A 13,984-nucleotide genomic window follows, 5' to 3' on the forward strand; every position below is an offset into this window, starting at 1 on the left:
CCGAAGGGAGAAATTACTGTGCAACACCAACACGTAATATGCAAAGTGGCTGTTGGTAACCAAGACATCTCACACAGTGAGGGATCCGCCCTTCATGCTCGACATAAGGCTGGCTGCATTTATCCTAGACTTGGCGAATCGTATTAGAGAATTCTGCGACAATCGCTTCAGCTGAGATACCGCCTTTTTCAAAAGAGGATGCGAATTCCTCCTCGCCAAGCAGCCACTGGGTTATTGCATCCCTTCTGCCCACCGGGAAGAATGGAGGCTCTGTACGATTGGCGTTCTGGGCGAGCCTGATTTGGTACATCTGCGCATCATACCCAATAACGAAGTGCAGAGCGTTGCACAAGATAAGAAAAGTGAAGGTACAGGTCTAGACTTTCTCGCCGCCTACCTGAGAGAGTAGTAGCGTCCCTATCTTGGCACTCGGCAGCTGCATATAGAGACGTGTTTTCCCACCCATACGTGGGATTGAGGGTACCGATATCTGTATTTTCTGGCCCTTGTCCCCTCGAAAATCTCGATATCCGAGCAGATTTGGCCCCGACCATGCTTCTTTCTTTAGGTTTGGTCGTCATTGTAGAGATTGTATGTACGACTCTAGCCATGATCGGCGCAGATCACACCAATGTTATTGCAAGGCGCACGCTTTCCTCGGAACACCATACGCCCCCAAGCATATCTATACCACCTGCACCCACTCCTGCTCCGAGATTGCGCTTCCGGAATGCTGCTTTGGCTCGAAGGTCTGCCAATACATGCGGATTTGTATCTGATCCTTCCAATCGTCAGTTTCTTGTTTGCCTCCATGGAACTCACACGAGTACATAACTTACCTCTCCTCAGTTTCGCCTTCCCCGTTTACCTGTCCAATCTCCACTCACAGCTGTTTCGCATTTGGATCATGGCTTGGTTGCGGGACTACCAAGGTTGCGCCGTTCACAGAGTGTTACGACGGGACCTCATCAGAATGCAGTTCTAGCTCTATAGATTCGCAAGCTCGTTGCTGGTACGTCAAACCCCACCCTCACAAGCCCTCGTCGTGGTTGCTCCCATGTATTGTTAGCTGACGAAGCCTTTAGCACGGATTCTACAGATGGCTGGCGGCCACTTTGCGTGGATTACGTCAGAAGGAGGAGTGTGGGAGTAGACGAGACGAGAAAGGGGTGTTACCATACCTCTTTAGCAGTCAACGGCACGTTCTCGCGCCGGGTATTTCTAGTCGAGAACCCAACCGAGATTGTCAGACCTTCAACGACTAGCAGCTCGTCAACAGGGATCGATTCCTCCTCTTCCACTGCCACTACCTCGACATCTACAGCAGCAACAACATCATCAGCCTCGGAGCAATCGCATACAAACATTGGAGCGATAGTCGGCGGCGCGATCGGCGGTGTGGCAGTTATTGCACTGGCAGTCTGCGTGATTGTGTGGCTGGTGCTGCGCCGGAGAAAGGGAGCCCACAAAGATGACCCATCACCTACATCGGATCATCCCGAGACAAGCCAACCATTCATCCAGCCCTACGAGACCTCTCAAGTGAGCCCTGGCAGTCAGGACAAGAGGCTGAGCCAACAGCAGGTTCAGCAGAGGCCTAACTCAATGTCTCCTGTTCCACAGTATAGTCCGGGACCTCAACTAGCCGGTGGTCACAATGGGAACAACACGGTTGAGTTGGGTTGATAGTAATGCCAGGAGCTAGGTTCCCCAATATCGACTTCTCAAGCGGCCCCTGAGTAGTTCCTTACGACGATTAGAATATTCAATAATCTTTTACCTCGCTTCCGAAAGAGGAAGTAGCATGTAGCCTCTCTCAATGTGTGACAGATGAAGTGGCCTGCAGCAGAGTGAGACGTTCCCCTCTTAGTGAGACATTCAACAGCCTCGCAAGATGCCTTAAGGCGCTCTCCATAATCACTCCTTCATCTAGAAGTGAGCTTTCATTGGTGAGATATTTCCAGCGCTCGGCTCGTGCTCTGAAGGACCGTCAACAAGTCTGCCCTTCGGGAACCCTCGAGTGTCATGAAAGTGGCCTCAAGCCAAGTATGTGTACGACAGTTCCGAGGGAGATGAACACACCAAAGCAATGGCTTCTCCACTTTTCCAAGACAAGCATCGCACCCAGTCCGTTCGATAAAAGACGCACCTTCGCCCATGCTGAAACTTCATTCATATCAAGAGTTACCAACATACGACATGTTAATTGCGGATGATAGTCTCCCTGCCCGACGTACGGTGGCCGAAGAGGACTATGCAGGCCAGTGTCTCCGTCGGATACCTACTCCCACTACAGGCCCAGCAGTTCATCTAAAGAATGTTGCATTAGCAAAGCGATCTGAAAATACCTGCGGTTTCATTTCTGACCCTTCTTTCAAAGGTTTGAACGTGTTTCTGCGCGGGAACCCTACTCACTCTAACGAAGCTAACCTCAAATTCCGTAGGTTCGCCTGTGCCGTATACATGTGATAGCAGTACCAGCTGTCATACATCGGGTCCATGGATGCAATGTTCCTTAGCTATCACATTATGCTACAACAGCACGGCATCGATGTGTCGCAGCACATCCATGCTGGGCAGTGCCGAGCATTGTTGGTACGAAGACTGAGCCCTTGCCAACACATTTGGACTGACAGTTCCTTTGGAGCACGAATTCACAAAACGGATGGCTGCCTTTATGTGTCGATTACATCAAAAGAACTGCCTCAGGTGGTTTCATCACACGTAGGGGATGTTACAGGACTGACTATGGGGTCGGCTCCAGCTATACAAACCAGGTGTTCTTAGTAGATGACCCTACCGACATCGTCAGGGTCACGGCCAGTGCCTCTTCCGCTCCCGTACCATCTGAGCCTTCCAAACCTGAATCAGCGCCTAATAACAACAATGGAGCTATCATAGGAGGAGTAGTGAGCGGTATATCAGTCATCGTCCTCGCATTGCTGTGCGTGGTCATCTGGCTCATACTACGTCGAAGGAGACAGACTCGCGCCGAAAAATCAGGAAAACAGTCCAATACAAGCCGACATCCAGCGCAGCCACCCGCAAATACCGCGGCTCAGGCCCAGAAACATGGTCAACAACAGACTCAGCGCACTCAAACACCTCATTTTGTGAGGCACGAGCTGCCGGCGAATAGTGTGGCTGAGTTGGAGTGATCCGGAGGGCAGCTCATGGCTCTGACCCACCATGTATCTTTGCGGTCAAGACCGCACACACATAGTGTCACGGAAATCCATCGTCCTCCAAGCCTGAAGCCACGAATGATCGCCCCCTCTAGCGTGAAAATGATATATCTACGCTGAGTTCTGCTATCCAGGCACACACCTTAAGCCAAGTGGATGAACTACTGTCTATAAGGTATCTGAGTTATTATTTCGTTTTTAATTTATTTTTATCATCTGTGTGTTCGTATTCGTCTTCATTGTCGGTGTTGCATTCGTCGTCCTCGTCGTCCTCGTCGTCCTTGTCGTCCATATTATTATTATTAACCTATCATTACTACTTATTCGCCCAGGAGGCTAAAAGTGAGCACGCGGATAATTGTGATCATTTATGTATGTACCATGAAATCCCCCTTCCAATTCTTTGCAGCGAAGCATATTGTGACCAGCATTTGAGTCTGGCAACTTGACCATGCATCATGCCAAGAAACCCACACCAGGCTGCGAGGTACCCCTCAACTGTTCAAGCGTGCCAGGTCATGCAGAACATCCCCGCCGTTCCAAGAGAACTCGCCCAATGACGTCCCTGTATCGTGTGCCTTTGCTGACATGCATGATCTTCATGGCCAGTAACAGCGACGCGAGTGCTCAGTACAGAAATTGCGAATCAGCGGACAAGCGGGTCAAGGCTTACCTATATATACTGATTCGCAGCCTGCCTACCCCAGATCAGATCTGGAAGCTTTGTCTCTCGATTCGGTCTGCCTGGCTGAAAGACAGCTCCCTGCCTGAAGCAGGTGGCGCTCGTCGAGCAAGATAACCGCCGCTTTTGACGCACCTTCGCTATGGCTACCAATTCCAGGAATTCTGGCTCAGGCAGCCAATACAGCAACACACACGGAACTCAGAACAATAACTCTGGCTCTGGGAATCAGTTCAACGCAAATACCATCAATTACAGTAAGCAACCGCAGACTGAGTCCTTGCCCACCACTGATGTCATTTGTGAATGTAGATGCGCAGAACCAAAGCGATTCCAAACTCCTCGCCGATTTGCGCGTCACTGATCCACGCGACGACAAAAGACGCATCGAACGCAGAAAGGGCGGGCTACTACGCGATTCATACTGCTGGATTCTCGACCACGAGGCCTTTGTCCGATGGCAGACCGATACGCAGAGCTCGCTTCTCTGGATAAGAGGCGACCCTGGTAAGGGCAAAACGATGCTTATTTGCGGCATCATTGACGAACTACCTGCACGCATGCCAGGATGGGAGACGATCTACTTCTTTTGCGAAGCGACCGATTCGCGTCTCAACAACATGACAGCCGTACTGCGTAGCCTTCTGTATCTGTTACTTAGAAAGAGGCCTTCACTTTCTAGATTCATACGCGAAGAGCATGAGCATGCAGGAAGGCGACTTTTTGAAGACGCCAACGCGTGGGATGTTTTAGACGGAATATTTACGAACATAGCGCAGGATGGTGGCCTCGACGACTTCATCCTCATCATCGATGCACTAGATGAGTGCACAGCAGGCCTTGAACAGCTTCTCGATTTTATCGTTCGTTTATCTTCGTTGAACGTCAAAGTCATCGCTTCAAGCCGCAACTGGCTAAGCATCGAACAGACTGTTGTAGATGTTTCGGACCGAGTGTGTATCAGTCTAGAGCTAAACGAGAATTCAGTCTCGGCAGCTGTAAACCGATACATCTCTCATAGAGTGGATCAGCTGGCATCACGGAAGAGGTACGACGTCGACACACGGAACCATGTTTACAACCGCTTGAGCTCGAAAGCAAACGATACGTTCCTTTGGGTTGCTTTAGTCACCGAGCAACTTGGGAAACCCGGTGTCTCTGAACGACACGCACGGATGAAAGTGGAAGAATTCCCTCGGGAGCTAGACGCCCTGTATCAACGAATGTTGGACCAGACTTGGAATTCGAACGACAAGGTTTGGTGCAGAAAAATCTTGGCAGTTGTTTCGATTGTCTATCGCCCTGTAACATTATTTGAGTTGATGTCTCTTGCGAATTTGGGAGATGTCTGCACGAAGACAGAGATCCTGGAGGAGATCATTGGAGAGTGCGGTTCCATTCTAACAGTGAAAGACGACATCGTCTACTTTGTTCACCAGTCGGCAAGAGACTTTCTCTTTGACCATGCTGAGGATCAGATCATGCCCTCTGGCATCCAACACGAACACAACCTCGTTTTTTGGAGATCGCTACAGGTCATGTCAAAGACATGCCGGCGTAACATATACAATCTCGAGGAACCCGGAGCATCTCTCGACGACATTCGCACGCCGGTGCCGGACCCGCTTGGTCCAGCAAGATACGCATGTGTTTACTGGGTCGAGCATATTGATGATGGAGAACATACAGAAGGGCAGCCATACTTTCAAGCCTATGAGTTCTTGAACCAACACCTCCTCCATTGGGTAGAAGCTTTAAGTTTACTACGAAGTACATCCAGTGGTATAGTAAGCCTGTTCAAACTTGCGCGGAACATCCAGGTACTCCTCTGCTTACCTATGAGAGATCTAATTTCTTAGTTACTAAAAGTCTTCAGGGATCGGACGAAGTGTTACACCAGAAACTCTTCATTCAAGACGCATTACGATTTTTGCGATGTTTCCGTGTGGCGATTGAAAATTGCCCCCTTCAAATTTACTCCTCGGCACTCATTTTCAGCCCAACGCATAGTATCATCAGGCAGCGATTTCAGACCGAAGTCATGAACTGGATCATTAAGACGCCGACAGTACACGATGAATGGAGTCCATGCTTGCAAACACTTGAGGGTCTCAAGGACGCAGCGCATCTTCTGGCTTTTTCATCTGACGGAGCAACACTGGCGTCGGTCACGGGCTACAGGACCATCAAATTCTGGGACGTAACAACCGGCCAATGCTTACGCACGATCTTTAGTAATGAAGACCGATTTGTTTCAGTTGTCTTCTCTCCCAAAGGAGACACGCTCGCCTCGGTCTCGGCACATGGAGGCATTACGTGTAACCTTTGGGCCAAGGCGACAGGCCGACTTCTCCACACCTTTCATGGTGAGCACTTGGACAGCTGCTATACGTCTGTGGCTTTCTGTGCCGGTGGCAAACAGCTTGCGTTGGGGTCACAGGAACTTGTTCAGGTCTGGGACATAGGCACAGGCCAGCGCGTGCAACAGTTCCGAACGCCCGGGTCATCCCCGTCTGCTGGAGTCGCTTTCTCGGCTGACGGCACTCTCTATGCATCTTTCACTAAGACAGCTTGTGTTCATCTGTTGGAATTGGGATCTAGGACATCCTCGAAGACACTAGATTCTCAACACAATCATAGTGGCCACTCAGAAGCGTCGCTGGCCTTCTCGCGCGACGGAACTCGGCTTGTGTCCTGCCACGGCCTCGATGGGCTCAAATGTTGGGACACAACAACCGGTCGCTGCGTTTGGGTTGACAAATCTGTGGCCTGTGACCACGGTCTGGTGACCATATCACAAGATGGCGGCTTTGTTGCATTCGACACTCGGACTCAAGAGAGCAAGGCTGTCGAAATACGAGACGGAAAGACAGGCAGCATCCTTCAGAGATTACCTATCATTGCCACCACAGCGTTAGTCTTCTCTGCGGACGGCACACAGCTTGTTTCGAGCTCGTTAGACCAAATGATCAAGGTGTGGGATATTTTTAGGCATCGAAGACACCAAATCAACGATCCCGCAATTCTTGTTTTGGACGTACCTTCCTCCACTGCCGTATCGTCTAAGAAGAAGACTTTGGAGGAAGGTTCTAGCAGGCTTCCTGACAGCATGTCTTTAAGCCCGTGCGATGAAGCCAAAGGTACGTTGGCGGGTGAGTTTACGCTCTCGTCCTGTACTACTTCACATACATATATACTAATACCCCTGCAGTCGATTTGACAACAACCGATCAAGATCGTGAAACACTCGATCTTGAAAACAAAGGCATCATTGCTGTGGCGCTTTCCAGTGATTCAAAACAGCTTGCATCATTGTCGCGACATAACTTCAGGCTTTGGGATGTCACCACTGGACAGTGCCTCAAGACACTTCGTGGTGGTAGTCATGCATCCATGGCGGCCTCACTCACATTTTCTAGAAATGAGATTCATCTTGCAGATGAGATTGAAAGAGGTTTTATCATAATCTTGGACGCAACGACTGGCCGTATCTTGCAAAGGTTCAAGGCCCACACGAGAGGTATTTCGGCGACTGCTTTTTCGAATGACGGAGCCACACTGGCATCAAGCTCAGGTGATATGACCATCAAGCTCTGGGACCCAGCTACGGGACACTGTAAAGTGACATTGGTTGCACCCGATCCACCACTTTCATATCTCAAGTTTTCGGAATCAGGGTCGCAGCTATTTACATTCGGTGGCAACATTGATTTGGGATCTCTGCCAAAGACAAGCACGGGGCTGTCGACGCCGCTAAGTGCTGAGATGACCATATTGCATCCTCAAGGCTACGTACTGCCTGTAGAACATCTAGGCGCATGGGTAGAGAAGGATTCCAAGTCAATACTCTGGGTTCCATCAGAGTACCGAACATTAACATATGACGTCAGGGGCTCGGTCATAGTGCTTGGTTGTGCGTCAGGTCGAGTCTTGATGCTGGAGCTTTCGCCAAATTTGTTGAGCTTGTAGGCTAGCTTTTCTTTCTTTCAGTAAAAGAATCATGAAGCAGTCTGATGCAACCCAAACCTGAACCCAGTGATATCCCATCCAGTGCCACTGGATAGACTGAAGTATAACATAGGTAGGCGAAGTTTCAGCTAGATACATCATGCTAAGATTCATCGGCGCTTTTTTCTAGTGATTTGTAAATCTTGTAGTTCAGATAATTAAGTAGAGAAGAGTTTTACCATCTGGAAGACTACTTCTAGCTAACTGGACGGAGAACCGTTTTTATCGGGTCTGATAGTTATTCGTTTGTTTAATGGTCCTCTTATCTTTACTATTATTCGTTATTGTCTTAATTTAATCTCCATCTCCGTCGTAACCGTTGTCACTGTTATTCGTATCGTCCCGTCTCTGTTGCCGTTATCGTTATCATCGTTCTTATCGTTCTTACTATCGTCTTCATCGTCGTCATCATCGTCGTCGTCGTTGTTGCCGTCGTTATTGTTATTGTTATCGTTATCGTTATCAGTATAGTCGCCTGTGTCCACTAAATGCCTGGATATCTGGATATCCCCCGGATATCAGAACTCTCACAGTAACGCGAGGGCTTCTTTCAAACCCAAGCATTGCAGTCTACTAACACTAGATAGGATATCGCATCTCCAATTAATCAACTTCGAAACGCCAGTCAAACATAGCGGCATGACTAGCAACAGTCTCAGCAGCAACCTCAGACACCTCAACTTGTGTAACACACATTGGCGGCAAACAGTGTCGCCGTGTTGGAACGATCTAGATGGCAGCCCAGGGCGCTGGCTGGACTCCTAGTTAATGAGACAGGCAGAACCTCCGGTACCATGCCTTTCCAACAGGAGGCGCTTGCAATTCCGTGCCGATTCTTCGACATAACTCGAAAAGGTTGTTGTTGCCGCATGCCATCTGGTAGTTTCCAGGCATTCCAAGCACAGCCAATCTTCAGCCTCTGCCTCGCCTCACCCGTGCCGAGACATGGCTTGGGCATATCTCTTCTTTTTGCCAATCATTACGCTCAGTCTCGACGCATCTATATTTGCCGGTCAAGTCGATTGGAAGCCCGCAAGGCTTTTCCCGAGAGTTAGAATTTCATCCGCATGGGCTGACCTCCGACGCTAATCACCCTTGGCATAGCTTGTAAATAGGTAGTTTTTATAGTCCCGACGATTGGCGAATCATTCCGCCAAGATATGTCGTTCTCATCGTTCGAACATGTGCAGCTCAGTGGCAGGACTGGATGTAACGTCTTCTGCGACCGTTGCAGTGTGAATATACATATAGACTCTGTGTTTAGGACGGGTATCTCCAACTTCCCGGGCTGAAAGTCGCAACAGCTCCTCTCATCTTCCCCTCTTTCTTTTCCGTTGGTGTCTGCCTTGTTGTTCATCGTCTCTGCAAGCTCTACTGTCCTCGTCGTTGTTCATGGCCACCTTGACTGACTTACACGTGCTTTGCCTGAATAACGATTGATATCCGCCTGGAAAGCCAATTCTACCTGAACAGATGTAGCCGTCTCCTAGCCTCGCCAATGACTCAATGTTCAGAAGCTAGCATGATTCAGACTCCGTGGTGGCCTGTGGCTGTCTTTAGACCATTAGTTGTCGCTGAATTCGGGAACGCCACTGCCTACAAGTCTCAATTGTTATTGATATTTATCAACATGAATATGTAGTGTGTAAAGAATCAAAAGGAAAGACTTCATCTTGATATGTCCACGTTCGAAACAGAAACCAAGATCATGTTGTATTATTTTCACTCAGCCTCTATTGCCTGTTGTCAACCCGTCGCGATGAAGCTCTGGACATTGCCTTTCATCCTCACCTTTATTATGCTGACTTGGGCCGCCCCAAGAACATCTACGGCCCAATGCACAGCTACCGTATGCCCAACGACCACTACGGCATTAAATACCAGACTACAGCGTGATGCCCTTGCACAGAGGAACGCTCCGGATACCTGTGGCTACATCTCCGATGCTGCAGCAAGTAAGAGACATCCCCGTCTCTCGCCCTGCGAATATACCAAGCTTCCTATCATGCCTCGTCTGGCCTACAAGTACGATGACTTCGGCACCAAAGCCACCCCAAAGCCGGTCGTTTGCGACAGCCCGGCGGCATGTCAAACCTCCGGGTCATACATCGGCTGCGACAACCCCATCGTCACGACATGCTATGACGACACCGCCCTAGAATGGCAGTCAGGTTACCCACGAAGCCCCGGGGTGCGTTGCTGGTGAGTCCTTTTTTCCCCTTGGCCCTGCCTTGATAATTCTTTCCGCTACTTCACCTCTACGGTTCTTATTGTTAATACCACCCATCACAACATCGTGACGACCAGCGGCTTCAAGCCCTGGTGCGTAACCGTTACGCAGAATGACCTTTCCGGCACGAAGAACATGTAAATGTGTTATTACACTGATTTATTTGGCAAAATGAACCGGAGCAGCATTACCATGGTCAAAAACATTCCAGATGTTACGGCGCCGACCACCACCTTCCCAACCACAGACAGGGCATCGCCAATCGGTACCAGGCCAACCACCCCGTCGACGTCGCCTGCGGCTCCGACCGGATCGAGCTCCTCTTCTGCAGCGAAAATCAGTGGCGGGGGCATCACTGGTATTGTTGCGGGAGTGATTAGCGCGGTCTTTCTATCGGTATCTTTTACCTTCTATATCCGCCCAGGCAAGGCATGGAGGGAACCGTTCCGCAACCTTTGGGCTTTTAACCGGGGGGGGGGGGGGGCGCAGAGTGGTTCTGTCCCTCATTTCTCGGGACAAGAACAAAAGCAGATCCAAAGGCTTCCGCCGTGTGACTTGAAGGTAAAGAGCAGCAATCTACTGGGAAGGGTGCATAACGATACGATGGCTCAGATCCTCGCTGCCTAGGATTGAGGTCGACACGGGCAGTCGTTCAGCCAATCCCGCACTGGACAAGGCATTGGCCAAAGTGCTCTTTCTTAGGTTTGTCTGACTGGTTCTCTTCCAGCTGGTTGGGCTAAGGGGCCTTCTATACATAACATGTTGACGTACCTTTGTGATAGACATAAGCTAGTTTTCCAAGAAAGACTTGTCTTCTTGACCAACGTTCACACCTTGGGTTACTTTTTGCTTGGCATCGAATGTCGGGTGCGTACTAGACAGTATGTTTCAGGGGGAAAGGTATCATAATCTCTATTCTAGCATGTCATACATGATCTCGTTACGGTTCCCAGACATCCCAGCTTGCGCCAGCTGTCTCTTCTATAACCCAAGTCCCAATTCCAAATCGCTAAGTCGTCCCGTCCGTCGATACTCCCTGGGTATAACTCACTCGAAACTCCTAAAGGAATGTTTTCCAAGCCCTTACCCCTTGAACCGATACCATCCAAAGAACACGAGGTGAAGACCATGTAAATGAGTACTAGCCCCTCCTGGTTGCCAACCCCTCACTCCACATCAGCATGATCCGCTTCATCATCTACAGCCTTTCTCCGCTGCACCCTGCTGAGTCTCGCCATGGCTCTTTGCTTAGCCTTAGCCTCCTTTCTAAGTCGAATCGCCGTCCTCACGTCGACCTTCTCTTCTCTCTCCTCTTCTATACTCTGATATACCGTCCCGATGGCCGAGATCCTCCTGGTGCCCCGCCTGCCGAGGGCTAAGTCTGCCCGAGCAGGCAGGATGTCATAATCACCAGGCCCGTCGTCCTCTTCATCTAGTGAGAAGATGGGTGCCTCAACCCTCGGGTCCAGAGATAGTCTCCTTTGAAAGCGCACTGGGCTGCCGAAGCTATGGGACTGGCGCATGCTGGGACGCGAAGGTGACACATAGCTGGGCTCCGGAACAGCAGACAGGCTGTCAAACAGACCTGGTAGCTGCAGACCTGCTTCTCCGTATCCGCTGTCGCTGAACAAGAGCTCCTCCTCTTGAGTCGCACCGAGGCCCGAGTCACGATGACGCGTTGTAATGAAAGAATCCGCGTCAACGTCATCGTCTGACGAGAGGTAGTCGTCAATGTTGAAACCTGCGCCTGGTGTGGCCGCGTCCACTGGCGATGGCAGCGCGCTTTCAAGCGCAGTGCAGAACGAGGTGTGGTCAGCAGTCCCACTGTGCAATGAGCTGCAGCTGTCGTTCATGAATGAGGACATGGTTGCAAGATCGACAGACGTCGTGGCCGTATGTCTAGACTGCGGTCGCGGAAATGAGCTGGTGCTTGATATGGTTGGCGTCGCGGAGGATATTGACCAGTGGCGTAGGCTACTGGTCCGGATCGGCACATGCTCGCAAATCTCATCGAGCTTGTTGTTCTTCCTTGGCGACCCGTTGCTTTTCAACCGCTCATCTTGGCTCTCACGCCACGAGGGGCCATTTCTCATCACATCTGTCACAGATTCAAGTCAGCAAATCTGTCTATACAATTCACACAATGGTAGAAATCGACGGTCAAACTAACGAGGTGAAGGCGCCGGTGAGGATCCATCCCCAGAATCAACAAAGCTCTCAACCTCAACCCGGCCGACCCGCCCTCTTGCGTCGTTGTCATCGTCGGGAATCACATTCCGTGACGACAACTCGCCGTTGCGGAAGGTCGGCACACCTGTCGCGGACAGTGACAGAGTATGTCGTTTTGAGGGCGTTTTCTGGGTTGGGGAGGAGAAGGTGGAATTGGCTACTGACCCTCCGCGGGATGGCGGCCTCACCGCTTGATAAGTCTCGGGCTGCGCATGGCCGGAGGTCTTTGGTCGCTGCTGGACCGGCAGCGAGTAGTTGTGCTTGACCACGTAAACCGGCTTCTGTGATGTCTTTGGCGACGATGGCGATTCGGTCGGTCGTGTGCTGAAGATACCCAATTCGTTGAGTGGTGCCTCGCCACCGGTCGTTGATCGCCGTTTCTGTCTCCTGGTGCTAGGCGAGACGGATGAATCGGCTATTTTGTGGACGTCAAGCGGCCCGTTCGATGGGGTAGTCGGTATAAAGGATCCAAGGGAGTAAGATCCAAGAGATTGTCTTCTACGGCTGCGGGCCGATTCGGGTACGTCTTCCATGATCGTCTCGTGCCTCTGCGATCGATCGGGATTGAAAATGGTGGTTCGGAATGGGATTTGGCCGACGCTCGCCGAAGTCAGAGACTTCGTTCGGCCGCCCATATCGAGTGAGTCGTGGCGTCGGGGAGGCTTGAACGGTTGGTCTTTGTCACCAAACTGGGCCATTGAGACAGACGGTGCGGGCGCGCCATCTTGCCGATCATGAGGGCTACCACCGTTGGTGGCATAGAATGCCTGGACCTTCGCAGACGCCAAGTCGACTCCATTTTCACCAATGTTCCTGTCAGCAACATCCTCTCCATAATCCCGAACGCCGGCCGCCTTAACCCGATTCTGGAATCCGGAAGGTTTGATCTCAGATTGGGCGTCCAAGATGTCGATGAAACCCCGGGCCATGGAGCTATTGCTCTGTATCGAGAAATGGCGGTTGTGTGCGAATGGGGCTGTTGGCGGACGGAAAGGCTCGCCTTCGAAGGGGATCGCGGGCGATTGGCTTCCACGTCGCGGTGCCGGGGACCCCGTCGACGTCACAGAACCGAGACGCGGTTTCCTGAACGACAGCGGTGGGCCCTTAGAAGAATCTCTTCCTCTGCGACTCGATGGCGACGATGAACTCGGTCCGGCACCGTTCGGTGCGGAACTGGGACGTTCAACGCTGGCATCGCGGAATCGTGGTACGGGCGGAGCGGGTGCCGATGCTTCGGATCCGGCTATGAGAGAAAGATTGGTTTCGCTCATCTTGTGGTGAGACCGTTGCAGGTCCTCAAAGACGTTGGTTGGGCCATTTCCGGCGACGGGGTAGGTTCCTGAAGGTGTTAGTCGTATTCGCAAAGCGACTCAAGGTGGGATGGAATCCTACCAAGAAGTGGGGGTAGAGAGGCCGTGGTAGCATCGTAGGCTTGCGCTTTAATGTTGTTTGCTGACTTTTCTGATGATCTTTTGGACGAGAAGAACTTCAAGAGGCCCATGGTCGCAGTTTCTCGCCCGCCATGTGGCGGTTGTCTTGGGCAGACACGCCGTCTGTTTGTTGCGTAATGCTATGGCTGTCGAAGATACGACGATACGACGACTGACGGTGTTGGAGGAGAGTTTTGAGAGTGTCACGGCCCAGGACTCG

The 13,984-nt window shown here is 51.0% G+C and overlaps 2 protein-coding genes across 2 annotated transcripts; one reads left to right on the plus strand and one right to left on the minus strand.

Moving 5' to 3' along the window:
• Positions 1 to 4,009: 4,009 nt before the first annotated feature.
• On the plus strand, positions 4,010 to 4,869 carry CGCS363_v004409 (Vegetative incompatibility protein HET-E-1; the record flags this gene model as incomplete). The annotated part of the gene is made up of 3 exons (XM_036636258.1): positions 4,010 to 4,124; positions 4,180 to 4,802; positions 4,855 to 4,869. 3 exons carry the CDS (start codon positions 4,010 to 4,012, stop codon positions 4,867 to 4,869), a joined length of 753 nt encoding a protein of 250 aa, XP_036497924.1.
• Positions 4,870 to 11,271: 6,402 nt separating this feature from the next.
• Positions 11,272 to 13,835, minus strand: CGCS363_v004410 (uncharacterized protein; the record flags this gene model as incomplete). Its single annotated transcript, XM_036636259.1, has 3 exons — positions 11,272 to 12,203; positions 12,276 to 13,673; positions 13,727 to 13,835. 3 exons carry the CDS (start codon positions 13,833 to 13,835, stop codon positions 11,272 to 11,274), a joined length of 2,439 nt encoding a protein of 812 aa, XP_036498897.1.
• Between the last annotated feature and the right edge of the window lie 149 nt (positions 13,836 to 13,984).

The sequence above is a fragment of the Colletotrichum siamense genome (assembly GCF_013390195.1).
Source record: "Colletotrichum siamense strain Cg363 chromosome Unknown KSG_Cg363_contig03, whole genome shotgun sequence".
Taxonomy (NCBI): domain Eukaryota; kingdom Fungi; phylum Ascomycota; class Sordariomycetes; order Glomerellales; family Glomerellaceae; genus Colletotrichum; species Colletotrichum siamense.